The 23,611-nt window shown below is 34.7% G+C and overlaps 1 protein-coding gene across 1 annotated transcript; it reads right to left on the bottom strand.

Moving 5' to 3' along the window:
* Positions 1-21,672, bottom strand: FGL1 (fibrinogen like 1). Its single transcript, XM_058837698.1, has 8 exons — positions 21,543-21,672; positions 16,449-16,522; positions 11,796-11,976; positions 9,243-9,402; positions 8,428-8,525; positions 7,540-7,628; positions 6,700-6,887; positions 1-2,878 (listed from the first exon to the last, which is right to left on the bottom strand). The coding sequence occupies exons 2-8, from the start codon at positions 16,512-16,514 to the stop codon at positions 2,719-2,721; spliced, it is 942 nt and encodes a 313-aa protein (XP_058693681.1). The 5' UTR covers positions 16,515-16,522; positions 21,543-21,672; the 3' UTR covers positions 1-2,718.
* Positions 21,673-23,611: the final 1,939 nt, after the last annotated feature.

The raw sequence follows: 23,611 nt of genomic DNA, 5'->3' as shown, positions 1-23,611 counted from the left end.
AAAGGCCATGGAAAAGTGGTGGAACTGAATTACAGTATTTGCATATTGTTGACAGTATGCTTGATGCTTCCTTGTTCTGAATAGCATTCAGTCCAAATAAACATATAAGTGCATTAGAAGATGTACAAAGATAGACTTGATTCTTCTTCATTTTATGATTTACAGTATAGAAAAGGAGTGAAATTTATATCAGAATATGTCAAAAGCACCCTAACTCAGCCAAAAGATTTCATTTGGTTCTTATAAATAAAGAGGTTGGATTTACACTGCAGTACATAAAAAAAAATTACCATAGATTTTATGAGCACATTTTGAAAGTCAGTTTTTGTGTGTGTGCTAAAGATCCAAATTTCCTATACATAAATCCTCCTTGTGTTTTATTTTGGTGGAATATGATCTGCCTTGATACTCTCCAAATTCATGAGCTAATCTTTCCATTTTCCTGTGAAAAACTAAAGATGTTTTTACAGATTCTACATAATGGCATTCTGGGGTTTTTTTTCCAAATAATTAAAGCTTTCTCCTCTTAGAGTGGAGAAAGAATTTGAAAATCATTATGGGAAATACTGTAGTTAGAACATTTTTATAACCTACTCCAAAACATCCATCATATTATTAATAACTTATATCTACAGACATATACATAATTACATAGGAACCCATTTAAGTTCTGTAATAAAATTGAACAAAAATACTTTATTAGGTTTTTTGTTTTAATGTTGAATTTCTCTCACTCTCTCTCTTTCCTTCCCTCCTTTACCCTCCTTACACACACACACACAGGGTGATAGGCCTTCCTCTCGAATACCAAATGTAATTTGGTGTAACTAATTAAAGTTCAAAATAAGTAGTTGTAGACCTGTTCATTGGTCCTCTCATGCACAGGTACAGGGATGTGCTGAAGGCCAGAAATCTTTAGCACAGTGTCAATTGATACATCAAAAAAAAGACTGGATTATCTAGAATACTCGCTACTACCACAAAAAAGAAAGAAAAAGACCTGAAAGCATCTATACTGCAGATTTTCACTGGCACAGTTTTTACACTATTACATGATTTTAGCTGCCTGAACCCTGTTTTTTCTCCTCTTTTTTGGTTTAGGTGTAACATGATTTATCTTATTGAGTGATATTATTTCTTATTGAGTGTTGATTGATGAATTATTTCCTCCCTCCAATTGTTCCAAACATCCTCCCTCCCTTATTCCATCCTATTCTTTCAAGCATTCTTTACAAGCTTTTGTTTTGGGAGGATGAAAATGGAAGAAAAAGTTGCTTTGCAGAGAGTTACCATTCAGCTGACCTGTATTTATAGCAATGTGGTTATAAACTGACCTTTACCAAAACTTCATTTCAACCAGGTTAAGCATGATTGAAAGTGGGTGCTGTGTTCAAAATTATATTTGGACAGGGGAAGAGAGACTAGAAGTTCAACTACAAAAGCAAAATTATTTCAGAAAAGCAAGTTTAAGTCCATATTTTTTTTGAAGTCTTCATTTGCATCTGCCCAGCAGAAATGTACTACATTTGATTGGATACCTTTCTAGAGAGTATTCCTATCTCCTCCATGGCAGCATGAACTCATTAGCAACTCTTGTTATTACTGGCTATTTGAGTCTATTGTGCTAAGCACAAAAGCTAGGGGTAGGCAAAGTCTCTCTTACCATTATTCTTGTACAAGGAAAATATGGATATGCAGCTTGAGATGGAAAAAAGCCTGGAGAGCCTACACAAGTACATAGGAAAAGGAGAGGAAGTGACTGAACAGGACTTAGAGAGTTGTAAAGTCCAAAAAGAAAGTTGAGATTTATAGTATCAAGCACTAAGAACCTCTAAAATGATAGATTTTGAGGCAGATAAAGTATACTTCCCTCTACATATGCCTTCTGTTCAAAACTTAGCTTACATTAAAATTAATTGCAACTTTTGTTAAATCTCCAAATGTCAGTTTATTAAAGTCCTTTTTTTAAAAAAAAATAAAAAGGGAACAAAAAAAAAAAAAAAAAGAAAGAAAAAGCAAGGCATTACAGTGACCAAGAAGGAGAAAAGCATAATTACAAACAATCTAAAAATGTTACATTGAAATATTGTGACCAGCCCTAGAAATGCTTTAGCAAAAAACAGTCTTCTTCTCTATATTGGATTCAATTGATTGTACTCTGGCATCACCCCTTCTCTTTCTTCGGTTCCCTGCCTCAGTCTTTAAATCTTTTATGTATTCTACATACACAACGTGTTCAACCAATACATCAGAGAGATTTACAGGAAATTAATTTCTAAGGTCTTGAACCTTTCCAAAGCAGGTATGTTGCATCCACTGAGTAAACCATATGCTTCTATTTGAGTTGGGCTTTTTTTTTTATTGTGTAAGTACAATTAATTCGTATTTTTGAGACAGCACAGTAAAAATACTTTCGTTTTTAAGGGTGAAAGGATTTGGAGTTACTGTAAAGCCAAAAATTCTCCATCTTAAAAGATGTCCTTTTTTTGAGGTGAACACTTGCCTTTTTAAAAAAAACCTGCACCCATTAGCATTAATATTTGTATCTAAAGGTTCATAGGCTATCTTGTCTTTTCACTTACATCTCATAAACCTACTGATTGCACAGGAATTATTCCAAATTTACACATGTATAGATTGAGAAGTAAAAATCTGCCCATTTTAATTTGGAATGAATTTCCTAGAAGATTAATCAGATTAATTGCGTTAATAGTATATTTAAACAATATTATATTCAAAGTCTGCAGGTCTGACCTTCATGACAACGGATTTTAGGGAATACCACCACCCATGCCAGGTGTACCAAACAATCCCGTTGTCTGTCTTGGCAGTGTAGGGACCTTTGTAGTACAAACCATTCAGGTTGGCAGAGTGACACCTGGTGGGAAAGTAAAGGGAAACAGCAATAAGGCCTCGTGCTGAAAAGTTTCGAGTATTTGTTATTTTTTTCTCTGAGAGTCAAAAATCTTGCCATGTTGATGCCAGCCTAGTTTGACAGCTGCATAAATTTGGATTTTGTGGATTATGCATGCATAAACAAAGTGACTTAATTAGAGAAGAACTGCAAATGTTTTTTGCTTCTTTTAACCAAAAGTGCTTCTTGCTCTTTCCATGTTTTCTGACATTACTAACTCTTGGAATTTTTCCTGCTTATTTGTTTCAGAGAAAAATTCTTCCAGTTATTCAGCATGCATGATAGCAGGGCATACACCATACTCTGGGAAAGAAATACTGTTGTGTTTTTCTGTTGTTCCAGAGTAGCCCCCCTTAAGTTTTCCAGTTACACCACGTGGTATTTTGTGTGACAAAATCTGAATAGCACCATCAGTTTGCCTACCCACCTGTGGACTTCTATTTACAAATAGATTAATTCTGACAGCTACACACACTCATGTGTATCATTTCACTGGATCACTGGAACTGGCATTTTATTTGACTCTACAAAGTTGAGGGGGTTTTGTTGTTTTTTAACAGACTGAGGCAGAAATGCAGTTATAGTTTATTAAATATAGTGGCTGAAACAAACAAAAAACCCCAGCAAAACCCAAAAGGCTTGAAAAGGCAACAGCACAACCTTGATACTTGCCTAGTTTCTATGAGAAACAAGTTTAGATCTTTATGTGACCACATGGAGACCAAGCTGGCTGTTCCTTTTGCAGCACACTGTGATGAATCACCTTGGTTTATCTGCCAATTCAGCATTTCATTATAAAATATAATTTTATAATGTTGAACATTATAAACACCATGATGGATTCCAAAAGCAGACTTCAGAAAATATACAAACAGAAAACATTCCAAATAAACCTTACGAGTTTTGTCACTGGCAAATCTTAGTCTTTTTGGCTTTGCTTGCACTTAATTTACAAAGTTTTTGAGAACTGGGATAAAAACTACGAGAAAAACTCCATTGGAAAATTCTCATCTATTTATCCTTATTTATTGCTTACAATTTTTAAAGTCATTTTGATAATGCGTTAAGTGAAAGCTTATAAATTGTGGACTTCAAAAGTGAGTTTGTTTTTGAGAACGAAAAACTTGTATCAGAGCTGACATAATCTTTATAATCATACAAATGCTGCAATGAGCAGGCACTCTGCCTACTTTGAATCAAAACACAGATTTCATTAAAAGAATCATAAGAAAGCACACCATAATTTTGCCAACAGCAGTATGAGCCAGTAAAAAAGTCTTAATTAGTGCTGGGAAGCATGAATAATGAAAATGACAGTATTCAGTATCCAACTAGATGCTTTCTGAAGTAACTGTACATACTAAATTAACAACTGGCATGTGATTATTGATATGATATTGTGAAAAAATATTCATTATTCACGAGTCAATAAATACTTAAAAGTTAGCCTGTGTTCCTCCTATCTTTTCAATAGGCTAATATAAGTTAAAAACTACACTGCAATAGTTTCAAAAGTACCTCCAACTCTCAGCTGTCCATGGGTATTTCTTCTGAATTATGTATTAACTGTGTGACAGATGTGGAGAGCTGGGAGTTGGTTCCCTGAAGAACCCTTTGAATTCTGTCTGGATTTACTGACTTCATTGATCCTCACATGAACGTAGTTATGCAGTCTCTGGGATGACGGGTGAGGCAGGAAGGTTGAGTTAGTGATATCTGGCCCCAAGCTGTTGCCTAACAGATTCCTGTTACCATCCATACATGGTATAACTAAAAAAGGGAGTGTTGGGGGAAAATAAGCTGATGTCCAAATGGAATTGTTCATTCTCACTACTTATGAACCTACTGAGCTTTGGAATGCCCTGGGTGCTGGAAAGCTTATGACCTGCAGGTATTGCCAGACTGAACCCAGCTCTGTAGATGTGCATTCAAGATAAAAATCTGTGCTAGAGCTTTGCTTACAAAAGGGGCCGTCTTTCTGCAGGACAACAAATGCTGAGCTGGAGTGAGACTCATGGCTTTAAACTAGCTCTGCACTACTTCCATGTGGCCTCACTTGTGTCACATCCCTTGGTTTTCATATTATCTGGGCTTTTTTGTATTTCATTAGTCCTGATAGCATAGAGCTGGCTATAAACAATTCCTTCATAGCTGGGAGCTCTTATGCAAACCAGCCGAGAGTACTAATTCCTTCTATATTTGCTAATCTGTGCATGACAAATATGTGTTTCTAAGTGCTTTCCTTTCTCTGCCAGTAATGTTCTTTTGAGCAGGACTTAATGATACATTTTCTAGTATTTTTCAATTTTCAGTTTTTAAGTTTAACATTAAAAAGAAAATAACAAAGCAGTGAAATAACACAATTAGTAACTCATTTTAATTATCAAGCTAGACTGTCACTTTAAGAGCATGAGCTACACAACCGTAAGAGCTAGTCTAGTAGGAGTCAGCTATCTTTAGAAGTTATGTAGCAGCAACTACAAGGTATAAATAACTGTCAAGTTCTGCTATGCAGCTACTTTTGCAAAGTAGTCATTCTTTTGTCTAGATCAATCCAATATATTAAAAAAAAAACGTTTTTAAAATGCAAAAAATGTATTCAGTGGTCTAAAACTGATTAGTTACTCAATTGTGATGAAATCCATCAGTTTTATGGGATTTGAGGTCCAGATACTTCTTTAAACCTACAAAAGTTCTGATTTCATGGGAAAAGAAGCTCCAATGTCGTTGCCTTTCCCTTTTATATCTCAGCTTTCCTAAGAAATGCAAAAAACCTTTGTCTACATTGACTTGTTCCAGCTCTGAAACATTCTGCTGACTGGCTATCCATGCAAATATATTTAAATGTATTAAAATAAGTAATTAATTGTGCAACCCTGAGTTAATAGCTACATCATATCAGCTAAGGTGGACGCAGACTTCTTATGAAAACAGAATTTGGCAAATGAGGAGTTAAAAAGAGAAACAAAGGATGACACAACAGAAACAATGGAGTTGATCCAGCCTGGCACCTCTTGCCAAGTGAACTGAGATCACAGTGAGAGAGTAGTAAGCCTCCCTGAGCTGTATTTTAAACCATTCTATTACACAGCTTTTACATTGCAGAGTTTCTCTTCATGGCCATATTTATCTAATTAATAACAGGAAAGAACATAGCTGGTCTAGACAGGCTGTGCTAAGGCTACCAGTTTTATCCTTTCTTTTTGATTTGGTATATTGCATATAAATAGAATTTTTAAATTGTCTTATTGAACCCTATTTAAAAAAATCTTCCACTCAGTCCAGACATGCACACTGACAGAAACTGAGTGGACACATTACCATCCTTATTTGGAAAGAATAACAAGAGTGAGATACTGTGAAGTGAGGTGAAAAAAATGAGTCTTGATAACCTGGCACTAGTTTAGCTTGTCAGGTATTTGCAGTGCTGCCACATCTGGTCAAGTGCAGCACAAGAGAAATGCAAGAGTGAAGTACAGCAGGGATATATCTGCAAACTCTATATGACCTACTTGTGTAAAAGCTAGTTACCACAGAGGGGCAGAATTATCTCCTCCTCACTGACCTGTGGCAAATGCCTTAATCACAGACCAACCTGAGCTGCACAGTAGGTTCTGTCCCTTCTAAGGTGAGCCTCAGTCTTACCAGCACTGAGATCTTTGCTAGGAGACAAGGGTCCATTGCAAATAAATGAAATATCCAAATCTATCTTCTAGCATATGTTATTATTTTACAAATACATATGGAGCAGAATAGTTTATAGTACCCATAAAAAATCAAAATACCTGTTAAACCACCAGCCAGCCTTTTCCTCTTCAGCACAGTTCCCTTCATAGTTGTCATTATCCCTGTCTCTAGTACTGAATTTCATTCCTCGATGATCAGCCCACCATTTTACTTCAGGATGAAATCCACCAGTAAGGGAATCACCAGCTGTACCAGAGTACTCACCACAACTCATCTCATAAGAATGCTAATAAAAAATGTGAAGAAAGAAAAAAAAAGAAATTCCAATATGTCTTTAGCCCTTAGAATGCCAGAGACTGAAACCACAAAGAAAAACCTAATCTGTTCCATTTGCTGCTATTTTTATGCTAAGAAATGTCATGCCACTTAAACACAATGTTCTTAATATTGAAAGTCTGTAGAGATGTTTAAAAGGGATAAAATTTGTCATTAACCTTATATATAAATGACTTAATAAAAACAACATTAGGGCTAGTTTGCAGTATACATTAGGAAATCAGAATATATTGTACCATTATTGTTACTAGTATCAACAAAAATAGAAAGACTGCTTTTTTCCATGTCTGCTAAACCAAATTATTCATATCTCTTACAAAAAGTATGAAATTAATGTATCAGAGTGAACCACTTTTATTAGGTATTTGAAAATTATAAGCATGTGTAAGAAAGAAAATATAGTATTGAGGTTCTACACAAATCTTTATGGAAATTAGAGAACTTGTATGTTTATAGCTTGCCTACAGAATCCACATTTTCATTAAAACTTTTAATATTAAGTTTATATTAATTAATTAATTAATATGAAATTATTTAAATTTAATTAAATAATTAAATTAAATATTATATTTAATTAATATTAAAATTTAATATTTTATTACCTCTTCTCCTGCAACTCTGAATCGTGCATACTGTGCAAAACGCCGTTCTCCTTCAAAATCAATTAGATCAATTCTTAAAGTATAATTCCCTTAAAAAAAACCAATACAAGAAATTTTAGTTAAACTAGCCTATCTCACTATTTTTCAGATCAGTGACTTTATTCACCAAAGTCAGCGTAGAAAAATTAAGAATTATTTCAAGAAAAATTTTTAAATGTAGGAAAAACATTGTAAAAAAAGATGGCTTTACAGGTTTTACATTTTAGTAGGATATTTGAGGTGGTAATGAAAGCATAGTGAAAACTGATCAATAAATGTTCACCTATGAAAATAAGATTTTTATACTCTGAAAATAAAAGAGTTATACTAGGATCCCGTCCTGGTGGCACTGATTTCCATATAAGCCAGTGGATAAGTTTTGCATCTGCAGCATTCTACAGCAAAGCAGAAGTTAGCTTATGTTAAGTTACTATTAGAAAGATGGAAATAACTTTCTGCTACTGGCCTAATCAACAGGACTGGACTAGAATTACTTCCATGTAATAGCCCACCCAGCTAAAAAGCCCTAAGTGTCTTGGTGCAGCATATACCTGTCTCTGGACTGTTAGTGATGCTAATGGAAAATGGATAGAAACAATTCTTTTAGGGTAGACTCCTGTCTCCTGTTCCCTGTTTCACACGGGTTCTCAGTATGCCAGTGGCCTAAGGACAGGTTTGAACCTTTTGTTAGAAAATATATTCAAATGAGGTTTTTTCTGAGACTTAGAGAAGTCTGTGCAGACTAACAACAGAACAGGATTTATGGTAACAAAAGGGGAAACAAAAAAATGGCCTGGAAAGAACAAAGAAACAGAAACAATAAGACTATTGTTGCAATACAAATCTTACCTTGATTAGTCAAATAATGAAGATTTTTATTTCCAAGCCAAAATTCACCATTTTTCAAAACAAAATTTCCAAAACCTTCTTCATAGTCAGCCCAGACTCTGAAAAAGGTATAAATTACTAATTTGTCAAAAAACAAGGTTTTTTGGATGTTTTAGAATACAATTTTAGGTCACAGTAACTCAAACTGGAAGGAACCTCAGGAGGCAAGCTAGTCCAGTGTTAGTCTCAAGCCAGAATCAGCCATGAGATCAGACCAGTTCAGGTTATGTCTGTTCAGATCTTGAAAACTTCCAAGGACGGAAACTGCACACTCTCTTTGGGCAATCTGCTGATTCTTTACATGGTGAAAAAGTTTCTCCTTATATCCAATCTGAAGCTTTCTTGTTTCAGCTTAGGTATTTTGTTTCTCATCCTCCCACTTGACTGGTCTGTGAAGAACATTTTTACTCAAAGAGCTCTCATATTGCTTACATTTTTCACTTTTTAGATTTTTACTAACTGTAGAAGACAAGCAAGTCCTTTACTCATCATTAAGAGTCTTGCTCCAACAGTTGTTAATGAATTTGACATCGAAGTGTCCTCGTATCAAATGCACAAGTTGTCAGAAAAAGATTAGAACAGATGTCTCACAGAAGTCAGCCAGAACCAGAAGTGTTATCTCATCTGGAGGCTGTCCCAAATAACCATTCCTCCCTTTTAGCTGGGATAACAACTTACTCATATACTTCTAAAGTTCAGATTTTACTTAGCTCCATCTGGTTTAATGTTTTTTCTTCACTTAGTTTCCAATTTTAGTTACCGGGTCTAGTACCTACCTATCAAAATTCTGGCTGCCATCAGAACGTCTCTGAAACACAGTCCAGCCACCTCCTTCAGACATGTCACAGAATGCAAGGAATTCTCTAGGACTCTGGATAGGTTTTATTTTATAAAATCCATTTTGCTTATGGCCTTCATTGTAGATGTCTGCACAATCTGTTCACACAATGTTAATTGGACACAACATTTTTAGTCCTGTACTTACTGGCAAAATCAAAAATCAAGTCAATAACAGTAATCAAGTCATGTAATGTAGAAGTCACATATGAACCGCACTAATACAATGAAATTTCTGCAGACACATTTATTTGACTTTTGGGTATTTTTTTGTACTTGTGTTGCTCTAAAGCTTTCCTGGGCTGTAATTATTTTGATATATCTTTGAAATAATATCTTCCCACCATGAAGTATTATAATTTTTGTTTCTACTTGACTAGCAAAATAATTCCTCTGTTTTAAGCGGTGTCACTTTTAATTTACAGTGGTATCATTCACATTAGAATCCTTTTACAACCGTAAAATTACATGTAAGACACACTGTAACCTTTAAAAACAAACATGTTCTTCTATGTCCAGAAAGTTTGCAGAAGTGCCAAAAACAAAAGTATGGAATCTCCAGTGTTAAAAACAGAAACAACTGTGAGGCCTGAATCTCCTGTCCCTTCTACCAAATAGGTGCAAAAATATACAGAAGAGTATGCCCAAAAAGTGCAGTGTACGTGTAAAATGGTACCACTTTGACTTGGTACCATTCACAGTCTGGTCTGCACTGCTGTTGATGAATATAATTTACAACAATAAAAAAATTCAGAGCTCATGGAAATATTACAGCAATGTAATTGTATAATCTTATATTTTTTCCTCTAGAAATTAAGAAATGAAAGGAGTTCTTTGTTTACATGTAATCTACCATCAGGCAGTCATACAGAAAAGACATTTAATTTTCAGCATTTCTGTTTTTCCTGGCTAAAGTAGAGCTGATTAAGGAATTTTCTGAGTTGGCTGAACTTCCAAGTCTGGTTGGAACTTTATGAACTATTATATTTCTTTCCAGTGAAAGTGTCAGTGAAGATTAGACAATGAAAATAAACATTTTATACTGAAAACAAATAACTATGCCAGAATTTGAATAAACTAATAGAAAAAATATTTAAATAATAGCTAAGTTATCTTTACATGGAATGTGTGGTTGTCTTGGAGAAAATAGCTTTCCTTGTCCATTAATTTCTTAGTAAGTTAGCAAAACACAAGCATATCTTAATTTTTAGCAGGTGTATATAGTGTGGAATTTCCCCCTCACTATCTAACTCAAATTATCCAGCTCTGTTGATATTAAAATGCTACTGCAGTTTGATAAAATAATGCAGTATGAACAGGGAAAGGCATTTTCCAAGCTGTAAAGTGAAAAAGTAATGGGGGAAAAATTTATCAGAAATGGGAGCAAGTTAGATCTGTTTTTTAGAATAACATTGTAAAAGAATAAATTGAGGCATATGCTAAGAAATGACAAACACCTTTCAGAGAAATGTGGCTTTAATAATCTTTTCCAGCAAGAAATGAGTCAGTTCTAATAATAAAAATAAAGTGCTCCAGGGTGCTGAGTACATAAATACCCAGCTAAAATTTAAAGTTAGATTTACAACTGCTTTTAATTTCATTTTAATGGTGTTTTATTATATTTGATGCCTTGGGATCAAATGTCACATATACTGGTATTTCTTCCAGCAGTGTAATCGCTTACAACCATATTCAAACAAGGCTATTAAAAATAATAGTAGTTAAGACTTTCTAGCACTGGACAGCTAGAAACAAACATCATCTAGAAGTCAGACTCATAAATTGTATTTTCAATCCAACTATTATTTTGGATGGTGTTTTATTATATACTGCAGCGTCTACAAGTCTTCCACTGTAGAAGGAGTGGATCACCATCAGAATGCTGATGAAATTAGAAAAACAACTTTAAACCAGTATTTTAAAAGCTGTGATGTCATGAACTGAATCCAACTCAGTGAAAATGTTATTAAAGTGAGATGCAGATGCCATTATGCCAGGCTTATGTGTGTAAATATGGATGTCTCAGGAACTTTACAGATTGGAACAAAGTCAACTGCTTGTAACCCAGGCAACCATTTGAATGTATGACTGTGAATTAAACCTGTTAGTTCTTTTTGAGATTGTTAGAACTTCTGATATTAGTCAAAGAATGGTGTTTGGAAATCTGTAACTCTGTATTAACATTTAAATGTAAATGTCTATTATTGGCTTTTACCTGTTGCTGATAATTATGCTTCATTTATTGTCCACTGATTTTTTAATTATGCACTATTAATAAATCAATAAACTTCTTAAAACCTGATATGGTTTCTACTATCTGACATTAAAAATTTTCCCCTGCACAGCAAGTCCAGGTAAAAGCTGAGCACTGTGTTTTAAACAAACATTCTGTGATGAATTTTTAAAACAATAACTAAATAGACCCAATTGTACTAAAGCTTCTGGGTATCATTACAATGAATGGAAATGAAAAGAATAGCTTCATTTCTAACCTGAATACTGTCTTTTTCCTCCCAAGTCAATGACACTGTTTTCATCTTCTCTGTCACTGTACTGAATCTCTTTCTTCTCTAAGAGCTGTATAATTTTTAACTGCTGCTGTTTCACACGATGTTCCAGAAGCCTCACCTGGCCCTGAAGTAGTAACTGCTCTTGAAAACATTTCTGTAAATCCTAGAGAGGAAAACATATCTTATTGTAAAATCAACAAATTTTTTTTTGTGATATTTAACATGTGACACAAAAAGCCAACCAACCAAACCATAAATAAAATAAAAGTTGAATAGAACATTTTAGTCACAATTTCCCACAGACACTATGTTGACTTCCATCTCTGTTTCCATGTTGTTTAAAATTATTTTATATGTTACTACATGTAATATATAAAACATGCATATTATGAATACTTTGCAAAGAGACCTCTTCAGTGCTACCAGCTCTAACTGCAAACATGCAGCAGCGACTTTGGGGAAAGAACACTATAATACAGGCCCTATCTCTATCATCTTCCATGCACAGAGATTTTCTATCCAGTGAAGCCTGCTACTAACATTGTGAAGGTTCTAAAGATTTTTAAATAAACGCAATCCACATGGATATGTTTTCAACTTCACAGTGCATTTTTTGAATGCTTTTAAACTACATACTTCTTATGATAAGGATCCCAACATTGCCAACATAAATATTGTTAAGTTTTAAGCTCATTTTGGCTGCTATAAATAGTCCCTAAGAAGCCATGAATATACATGAAAATACAAGTTAAAAGTTGAAGTCAATGTTGTGCTGTGACTTGTGTACCTAATTTTGCCATGCAGAGTGGGTGAGAAATATGGCAATTCTGATACAGTGTCATCTAGAACTCACTTGACCCTCAAGAGCTGGAATAGCTGTTCCAAATTCTGGCACACTGAATGCATGCTGAGCAATAAATAATTGGTTTTAGATTAAAGATGATAGTAAAATAGCCAAAGCAAACAGAACCTGATCTGGAGAACTTAAATTAAAACAGTCTGTATGGTTTACAATATATATTAAATAAATTTTATTTCAGTGTGAGGGAGAAAAGCCTTTGGAAACATGACACAGAAATTTTATATGAGCAGAGTTTCGTAGCTTCTAAATGAGCACAACTAGCACTGTAAAGGCAAAATCAAAGGGTGACTTTCTGGAAATCTGACATGCAAGATCAAATTTGCAGTAGTTCTAAATTTGTGCTACCTTATTCATAGGAAACATTATTTACGTGTAAACCTGCAATATTTGCTATCCGTATGGAAGAACTGATATCTCAGAACACTGCCCTATCACACCAAACTATAGTAATGTCTGCAACAGCATAATGCTGTGAATGGTGAGGTGCACCTCTGTGGTGTCTGCATACTTTTGTTTGCATCAAGCTCAGGCTCCACCCATTGTACATAAACATTTCCACCAAATTGTTCCATTTGTCTGCAATATTTAGGTACACAGGAAAATTTGATCATAAGACTTTTTATTGTGAAAATATCCATTTATTGTGAAAAGATGCATTTATTATGCAGCCTTTCCAGGGTGGTTGTCTGGCTGTCTCAATTGTATCTGTAGCTTCATACAAACCCTTCACAAAAGCTGAATTTTCTATTCAGTGGAAATGAATTTAGTGGGAGAGTCAGAAGAGCCTTCCTTGGCAGGTGTCTGCAGATTGTCAATCTAGTCCTGTATGAACACAGAAAATTACAGAGGACTACAGAGCTTTTGAAAGAGATGCACACGTGGATTGAGAAAGAGTCAATGAATTTTAAAAGTATTGAAAAAATATTTCCAGGCTCACCCTGATGAGCTAATACTAACTATAAAAGAAAAGCTGTCAAAAAAATTCCATGTTCCCAGTCAGACCAAATATTTATTCTAATCATACTAAATTAAGAGTGATAGAGAAGCTACCATGCCACAGTTACCAACTGTATTGAGAAGGTTAGCCTGTATCAGTCTTAACTCAGTCCTCACAATCTTGGAGAACATGGTAAAATGCAATAGGAGAGACCGGGAAATGGTAGCCCCCATTGTGGCTCTTGTAATTTCATAGACAAGACTTCAGGTGGGTAACCTCTCTGACATGGGGCAAGGTCTGAGCCACAAAGAGCCACCTTCCATTCTGGAAAGAGCAAGGGACAGTGCATTTGAGGAGGGGCAGCTAAGGCCAGCTATGTGTGTTTCTTTCAGGGGAAAGAAATGCCTCTATCAGTTCCCCTTTCATATTGCTAAAAGCCATTCTCCTACTGTGATTAAATTATATAGTACAAGTATAGAACTTCTGAAAAAATATTACCTTAGAAAAAACTTGGTATCTAAATTGGTATGACACTACTTCATATATACCATAATAAAAGGTCCTTTTAGGAACCAAAGGAACCAAATTCAACACAAGTCTGCAACAGGCTGTGTCTCTAAATATTATTCTTAAACTTGCATTTAAAATCCTTTTTTTATTATTTTTTACTTAAAAATTATGAATTAATTCATAAAATTGAAAAAATAACTGTGTGCTGATTCTCATCTGCTTTACAGACAATACACTCATGATGGGGTGAACAGTGATATATCTACACTATACATAGCAATTTCCTGATTTAAAAGGTTTTAAGCTCTTAATTCTTAGGAAGTGACAGTAAATTAGAAGTGACAATCAAGACATGACTAGCCATACTGAATAATTACAGCATAAGAAAAAAAAAATGCTTGAGCAGAAATAAAGTTTTGGAAGTAACCTACATACGAAAAGTACTGGTATCTGATACTTTCTCTTCTCTCCCTGACTTCACCCTTCTCATTGATGTCTCTCTCTGTCAACTCCAGGCAAATCCCATTAGATTTTGCTGCTGAGCAGCAAAACCACAGTTCTCATATTTTAAATTCCACGTCGATTTTTTTCCATGGGACAATTACAAGGTAACTGTAGCCTCAGTTGGGTCAATGTGGCTTTTAGATCTTCAGTTTACCAGGCTGTTCTTTCAATGTGCTGCTACATTTTTTTTCACAGGATAATCCTTTAAAAACCATTGGAGTTAAACCAGTGCACAGCTGGAGTAATAAAGAAGGAAAATGTAAATTAAGGTTCTAAGTCAGGAGCTATAATATATTGCTATTTCATTTGTTAGATATGGACCAAAATTAAACCACTACAGTGTTGAAAAACTCAACAAAATGTGCATTTTACTGTGGCTGTTTCCAGTAGACAGTGGTGCCCACTGACTGAAACCAGACTGAACACAACCTGTTCTGTCTGTTTCAGTGAAGCAACTGTTTGCACTACACATTGAGAAGCAATTATCTAACAACTGCTGACAGCTCTGCTCTTGGGCACACAGTCCCACATTTAACCAGCTGCTGCAATTAATGTGCATTCACTTTCATTATTGTGTGAATTATTTATCAGCCAGTGACCTTCCATTAAAATTACTGCTACAAATTAGACTCAAAATACTCCATGAAAACTATAAAAATACATAGTTCTTACCTGTGGTGCTATTTCCTATACTTTTTAGAATATAAATTAGCTCCAAAATATCTCTATATTGAGATTAGTGTTTTAATGATATTAAAAGGTGAAAACTTTGAGATAAAGTTTTGAATATTCCCAGTTTTTACTCACAAGGTCAGCTAAAGTCCACAATATTCTCAACGAAAAAATGAAAAATAATAATTAAAAAGTAAGTAAATGCATTTAACTGTGATGCCTCTTTTCTCAGTAGGCCTCTGCAGAAATTAATAATATTTTTCTCCACTGAGCAGAAGCCACAAAAAATAGTTGTAAATTCAGAAACCACTTCCACCTAGGCAATTATGAATCAAGAATTCAATCCCTTTAGGTCTCTGCTATTTAGGACCTGAATCACTGCTATCACATGCAGTGCAGGGTTGGTGAGACTAGAGGTATTTTAAACTTTGGGGTAATAGTGATTTTATTAGTGTTTTTGTTGGAGAAACAGAATATATAGGAGAGAGTTTGGGGAGTTTGAAGTGAAGGAGCTTTGATCATTGTTTCTGAGTGTGAACTATAATGTAGTTACACGGAAACAAGTAAAAATATGAAGTTATGGATCTTGTTTGAGAAAAAGTTGTTTGGGAAGTGGACAAGGTGGAAAAGGGTGGAAACATTCTGCAAACCAGCTCTCAGTGACCAGAAATACCACTGCTGCAGCCACTGCTTTAGGAGTGTGCTTTGCCTTTCTGTAAGTATGCTGTTCAAAAGTACAGGTGTTCTTCTGAGTTAGCATCACCCCTGAACGGCAGTATAACCATCTTGTGTGCCTTCTGTACAATGTGCCTCTATGCACCATATGATATCTGTTTCAGAAAAGTGATATCATCTCCTCTTTCATATCAGATCCAGTCACAAACTGACTGGATTTCTTTCTTCGGTGCCATTGCCTAGTCATTCATCTTCAGTTGTAAATTTATGCATTTTTTCCCTCTTTCCTTATTGGAAACTTGGCCCCACTGAACACCATTTGAAGATACTTCCTCATTCTTTCATTTTTTAATGAATTCTAATCTTTTCCATCAAAGGTTCTGCCATCATGTGTAGAGATTGTGAGGACTATGGAGGATAAGGTATGCAATATTTAGAAGAAACTCAATAGAAAAATTTAATTACTAGAACTTACAGAGCTGACAATGACATCCATCAAGCTAGCTGCAAGGGCAAAATCAATCATTATCAAAATTTTCATTTTGGAAGCTGTGAAGCAAAGGAACAAAGGAAACACTAGTTAACTTAAACATAAAAACTAAAATTTACACTTGACGTCTTAAATCTTATTCAAAAGAGCCTATTTAACCTATAATTATTTTCTTGCAAATTGTAAATATAACGTACATGCAGGATTCATTACAAATGTCTAAAATAGTCTGATAAAATACAACTCCAAAAGCAAGTAAAATGAGAATTTTTCCTTTTAGGCCACTTTGTATTAGAGCTCTCCATGTATTTTAGAACAACTATTCAAGATTCAAACTCACACATTTTATTTTCAAGATGAAGCAAAAACATTTTAAACAAGCTGAAAAACAGGGAAATATTCCTTGTTGGTCCTTTAAATTTGTGAGAAAGCTCTCTGTCATAGACAAGTATTTAAAATCTGAATTGGGCTAGTTGTCCTTGATATAAAGATCTGTGCAAATTTTGTGCACCAGGAAAGGATCAAGATGATTTTACTGTCATAGAGTAATTTGGGGGAAAAATCAAAAATAGTTACCAACTTTTATTCTAATGGTGACAAGGATGACATTTTTAAACTGTAGCTATGGATACTTTTTACTCTATGACCCATAATATTTTAAACCCCTTTTTTTTCAGAACAATATTATTTTATAGGCCAAACCAACCACCACTGTAGCTCATTGCCTTACAATTATTAGGTGATAGAACTTCAAATTTGTCTTGTAAGACAGACGTGTGCTTTTCACAGAGAAGAAACCAAGGCCTCCAATCATGTAAAATATTTACATGGATTATACATAAACTATTCTGAATTAATTACTTAAGCTTCTGCAAGCTATCAACTGAGGAATCATTGTTTTTTTCTTTTGTAACTACAAATATTTTCATTTAGCATATGCTAACACCTAATTAAACCAGAATATGTGTCTGTTTTTCCTACCATGGAGTTATTAAGGAAAAGATTTCCAAGACCTTTGAGTTGAACCATTAACTTAATACTGACAGGTCCACCACAAAAGCACCACATCTACATTTTTTGAATGCTTCCAGGGATGGTGACACGTTAAAGCATTTGTGATTAGGCTAAGTGTAAAACTAGGATTCAAGACCAGCATGTGTTTATTGAAACACCAACTTTACAAACATTTTTATTCATGTTTCTACAGGAATTAACGTAAAACATGAGCGGAACTTTGTCAGACTGTGTTTTTTACAATACAAAGATAAGCAAGATGCTTATGAGAAGTATGTTTTTAAGTTCATGCAAAACTGGAAAAGTCCAACTGTATTTTCACCGATTTCTGAAAGCCTCATGCAAGACCAGAAATTACAGTCCAGGCAAATCTCAGATTTCAACACTTACCTATAAAATACTTAGGATGTTTTTTAAAATTACTGTTATTTAAGTAAGTAACATTGGTTTGGTGTTTGTTTGTTTTTTTTATTTCTGAGGTTTGCTGGTTTGAAAGCACCATATCTGAAATCATAGTTTTGAGGCCCAGGTATATCTGTATAAAGCTCATCCCACTTCTTGCACAGGACTGATGTAGACACAAAGTGTTGAGGGTACTCTGTATTCCCTGACCCATTTTACAGCAGCTCAGAAGTATTTTTAAACATTTTGGACATATATCTAAGCAGGAAAGCACTATACTAAGCTGGTGTCTATCTTTAAAGATATTAAATATATTAAAGATATATTATATATTATTTTATCATTAAAAATTACCTATAAAATGTTTATTGAGTGACAATGTGAACTGAAAAATCTTAGAATAAGTTATTTCTATGCCATAAACTTTCTGAATTTAAAATTGTACGTTGTTCTTCATTCTAACTAAACAAATGTTACGCCATTTGAATTAGAGACTTTACTAGAATACAGAACAAGGTCTGACTTTGTCTGAAGGGGTAAATCCTATGAACTACAGGCTTAGAAAGGGGTAGTAGTGGGGTGTGTGTGTGAGGAATCTGCATGAATTGCATGGCAATGAATCGGTTATTTAAATGTCAGAGGTTTCTGCCATCATAAAACCTGCACTTTCACCTTGCAACATTAGTAATTATAGCTATTACAGTCACTTCTGTTTTGAAAGCAGCTGTTGCCATCTGTTGGGATGACACTGTCTGTGACAGGAGCAACCAAAGAGTACGTTAGCTATCTGGACAGCCTGCAAATTATCTGTCTCTGCTAACTGCTGTCCTGACTCCTTGCATACTTTCAATATGTTCTCTAAGAGAGAAGGGACTCTATTTTCCTCACTGGAAGATTCATATTTCATATACTCTACTTCATCCCTGTTATTTTAATTACAAAACCACAGTATCCTCCCTCATATTAGTCCTAGTATTTGAACTGTTCTATCATGATTTCACTGACTTTGAATGCCTGTATATCACAATGTTAAAAAAAAACCCTAATCTTAAATGGATTGCATAACTTCACAACTAAAATATTCTTATTTTTTAAAAAAATGCTATCAAATAAATCTTACAAATTGTTCAGAGAAATTTATGTTAGAAATAAAATAAAATAATTTTAAAAAAAGTTAAGACTATGAGGCACAATCAAGGCAGGCAAGTCCCTTTCAGCATGTATGAGCTGCTATGAGTAAGCTGCACAAAAAGAATTAATAGATGAGAAGTGTAGCATGTGTGCAGCTGATTTAGTTTGTCATCTTTAGATGAAATCACCTTTCTACTTAAGGATGCCTCTTTCCATAGAATGTTCCTCTTGTGAGAAACTTCATAAGGGCTATACTTACGAGACAACTTAGCATGTCAGCTTTACTGCTGAACTAAGACATGCTCAAAAGACATATAATAAATTATAATAATACAATAATAGTGTTATAAATTTTTAAATTTGAGAACTTAAATAAATTGGTGAAGATATTTTAATCCTGGAGTTTCATTTTTAAGAAAGCAATCTGGACATTAAACTCAAGATGGAGTATTGATCCTGTAGCCACTCACAATATAAGTTTGCTTTGAATGTAAGACAAGAGGCTTATAAAGAGGGAGAATCTAAGATACACACTAATACATGCTAATTCAAATGAGTTAAATCTTCATAAATTATTTAAAAATCGGAAAGTTAATTTTTGATGCAGTATTCTTAAAAAAATTAAGATGGTAGATTCCATTTGGCAGATCTACCAATCAGAAACAGGGAAGACTGAAACAGAGAGGTCACAGGGTAAAAAAAGCCCAGAGGGACCTCTAGCAGGTTAGGGGAAACCAAAATCTTTGTGCTGCTGTCCTCCAAAAGAAGGGAGGTCAAAAAGACTAGGAAGAGACCTGAAAATTCAAGCTCTGAAAGGAAATGGGTAACTTAGAAGTATTTCTCTGCTTCTGTCACTGTCCAGCAGGTAGACCCAGATGAGGCAGAGGACAATCAGCAGTGCTGGTCCTGGACCTTGCACCTTAAGCCAGTTTCTCAGCAGTCATAAACCCCTGTAGTTTGTCCATCTCACAGTTGCAGTGACATGAGATTCACTGAGTGGGAAACTTTACAGTGACAAGAAAAGTGGTAAATAGGGTCAAGGCCCTTACATGTTCAAAGCACTTCGGCACACTACCTAAATCATCAGGTTTAGACATAGAATTAATGTAGGTAACACATTAATAACTTTTTAAAAAGTAATTTTTTACTTAGTTACTCACATTTCTAAAAAAAGTTTCAGTAGAGGTAGTATTAGTAACAGTTCTCTGAAGGTGCACCATGGCCTTCAGTAACATGGAAACCTAAATTTCTGTTCAAGGGAAGCTTAATATCTTGCTCTAGAAAGATTCCTTGTAAAGTCAGTTTCTTAAACTAATTTCTTCAGTCCTTTAAATATCTACCCTTGTTTTATAGCTATTTTCTGACAATACACAATGAATAAAATACTTCACTCAAAAAAACCTGCAAAAAATTATAAATTTTAATCCATCTCAGAGGAACCTGAAGAGTTAATAAGTGTTGAGATACTTCCAAGACTGGTTTTTTTAAACACTTGTGTTGATTTAACAAAAACAAAATAAAACAAAACACAGGGGATACCCCTTTCCAGGAAAATCTTCATCTCAGATTAATTATCACACATCATGCTAGAGTGAGAAAAGCTTGGTGTTATGTTTTCAAGTTGAAACACAAGCCCTTAACGGTTAGCTGAAAAAAACCCCATCACCTTCTGTTTTAAAGAAATTAGGTTTAAGTGCAATTCTTGTGAAACCTTGAAATTTTATCCCAGGGGTTATTCATTCACTATTCCAGGATTACACCTAGAATATACATTGTACAGTTGGGCAGAATTTTTTTCCAAAGCTATGGAATCAAAATTCTAGAAAGACATCTTTTGTCTTCTCTGTGCCTAGGCTTTCTTTAAAGGTTACACACATAGTCAGACCTATATTCAAATTTCCCCTGAATCTGATGTTTTTCTACATCTAAATAACAAATTACTAAATAGATTTGATGCCATTAAAGGAGTTCTGTGCTGTGAAAAGTTCAAAACATTAGAATGTTCTTATGTTTTTTGAATTTAAGAGACAGCAAATGAGATGGAATACAGATGCCTGTTTCTGTTGGCATAGTGTCAATAAGACTTGCTTTGCTAATAAATACAATAATAGTATGAGAGAATCTGGCAAAAAGGATAGAAAAATAAGGATAGGGTTTTTTTGTTTGCTTTCTTAAAATTCAAATTATTAAACTCATGCACAGATTTTGCTATGTTTAAATTTGGTGGTGTTACAAAAACTTCCCTGTTTTCTTTATCTGAAAAACAATTCATTATTTGATTTACTTTTAGGTTCTAAAAGCAGCCTTGTTCATATAGCCTATAGTAATATAAATTTAGAAACTGCAGATTCAAATACTGGATTAACTACCTAGAAATGCGGGAAAATAGCTAGATCCTGGTAAAACATTCATACATCATTATTAACACTGCACCAGTTATACGGCCTTCAAAAACAAATTACTTTTAAACCATAACTATAGAAATTAGCCAAACATCTTCCTTCTTCCCTCATAGGTACCTTAAATATTTACCTTTAACTTCTGGACAGAACTCAAAGTTGTTAAATCTTCTTAAGCTGATGCAAATAATTCCAGAGCCCTTCCCAAGCTGTGACTGTTTTTGCTATTAAATTCTGCAGAGTTTAGTCTTACATCTGCTATGAGTCACCAGGCTGGAATGCTGCTGAGAAGTTGCAGTTATCAAGACTAAATTGCAACATAAGAAGGAGATGACGGTAATTCTGTGCCTAACACAACACTTCTGAAACAAAAATAAACCAAAAATAACAAAGGATCATCTATTCCCTTTCACTGTTGTGATTCAGGAAATTGCTCTCTGTATCATACTCAGCTTTATACCCCAGTCCTTTCCATAGTCACAGCCTAAATCTCTTAAGCTTCAGAGGTACAGAGAGAGCATAACAGACTCAATGGATTTAGGAAAAAAAACAATAATCATGTGGACTAGAAGTTACATGCCAGAGGTGTAACAAAAAAATAAATATGCTAAATAAAATCTAACCCAAAGTAACAAACATAGTACAGATAAGGCAGAATGGAACAAGAATAAAGTACCAAAAATATCTTGTCTGATGTGTTTTTTAGTCAAGGCACTGAGAAGCATCTTAGTGAATTTCATCAGTCAAAATAATTTTCTAGACAAGCTTTTTAGAGCCAGATTAATACATCAAAGAATGTTTTAAAGTATAATCTGTTAAGTGTGTTTGCCCTTCTTCTATGCTGGCTCGTCCCAAAGAGTTCAATAAATGACTATGCTTAAAGGAATGTGCTGCTAGAAAAGCAGTCTTAGGGAAATACTGAACAATAGCAATAACATGACCTTTACATTCCACAACATAAATACAGAATCATAGAATGCCCTGGGTTGGAAGCAAACTTAAAGGTTACTTAGTTCCAAACCTCCTGTTGTGGGTAGGGACACACTCCACTAGACCAGCTTGCTCAAAGCCACATCCAGCCTGGCCTCAAACACTTCCAGGGATGAGGCATCTACAATTTCTATGTTCCACTGCCCTCACAGTAAAAATTTTCTTTTTAATTAGATTTTCTTTTTAATAATTCTGATCTAAGCCTACTGCCTCTCAGTTTAAAGTCCTTCTCTCTCGTCCTGTAACTACATGCCTTGGTAAGTGGTCTCTCTCCATCTTTTTTCAGAATCAGAGAATGTTCTAAGTAGAAAGGGACCAGCAAGGATCCAGCTCTTAAGTGAATGGCCCATACAGGGATCAACCTGCAGCCATGGCATTATTAGCACCCATACTCAGACCAACTGAGCTAATCTCAGGGTCTTGTATTGCCCTTCACTTACCTCATATTGAAGACTTGTTGCACACTTCCTCAGAATAATTTCTGGTGCATCTTTTGGAACCTGGTTACCTGGCAGTATTTTTCTTTACTCATCACATTACATCCACTAATTAAATTCATATTCTGAATTTCAAATATTCTTTAATTACAGTAAATTACTCCTGAGAGACCTATGTTGCTAGTGAGCATGCAGTATGAAGCAAGGGTTCAATCACACACAGCAGCCAGAGGTTTATTTCAGGAGGCAAAAGCCTTTATTTCGGGGTTTCAACCCTTTTTATAAAGTGTTCCAATACAGGTTAACCTGATTGGTACAAGGAACAACGCCTCCCTTATCCCATTGGTGGGACAAGAGAAAAACACTCTCAGAACATCTTTAACATTATTTTGAGAAACCAAAACCTCGTTTTCACAACAGTCCTTGAGAGAAAAAGTTCCCAAAAGACTTTTCCTTGGGAATATATCAGCCCCTGAGAGCCTGAAACTCTCTCAGGTTCAGAAAATCATGTCCACAGACCTACACTAAGAATCACTCAAAAATTCAAAATCATTCAGCAGATAATTTTACTGAGAATCTTACTATGACTAATGACTGTTTCAAGGAGGGACATACGTGTTCATAGTGTGATTCCTAACCAATAGTTACTCAGTGGGTGGGCTCTGAATTCAGAAAGTGGAAAAAAGGTATGGCATTTTACAGTTGGATTTTTAACAATAAATAAATAAAATAAAATAAAATAAAATAAACAATTTATAGAGGTTTATAAGTAGAT

The sequence above is a fragment of the Poecile atricapillus genome, chromosome 4, assembly GCF_030490865.1.
Source record: "Poecile atricapillus isolate bPoeAtr1 chromosome 4, bPoeAtr1.hap1, whole genome shotgun sequence".
NCBI classification, from domain to species: Eukaryota; Metazoa; Chordata; class Aves; order Passeriformes; family Paridae; genus Poecile; species Poecile atricapillus.
This window is presented reverse-complemented; position numbering and strand designations above follow the sequence as displayed.

What these genes read in the sequence shown, in the direction of transcription:
- FGL1 (XM_058837698.1), bottom strand. Translation starts at nt 16,514, where the DNA reads ATGAAAATTTTGATAATGATTGATTTTGCCCTTGCAGCTAGCTTGATG. An exon ending in GGCAGCCAGAATTTTGATAG is followed by an intron (nt 8,526 to 9,242) that starts GTAGGTACTAGA and finishes TACCTTTTTCAG; the next exon opens with AGTCTGGGCTGACTATGAAG. An exon ending in TCATTATTTGACTAATCAAG is followed by an intron (nt 7,629 to 8,427) that starts GTAAGATTTGTA and finishes GTTTTTTTTAAG; the next exon opens with GGAATTATACTTTAAGAATT.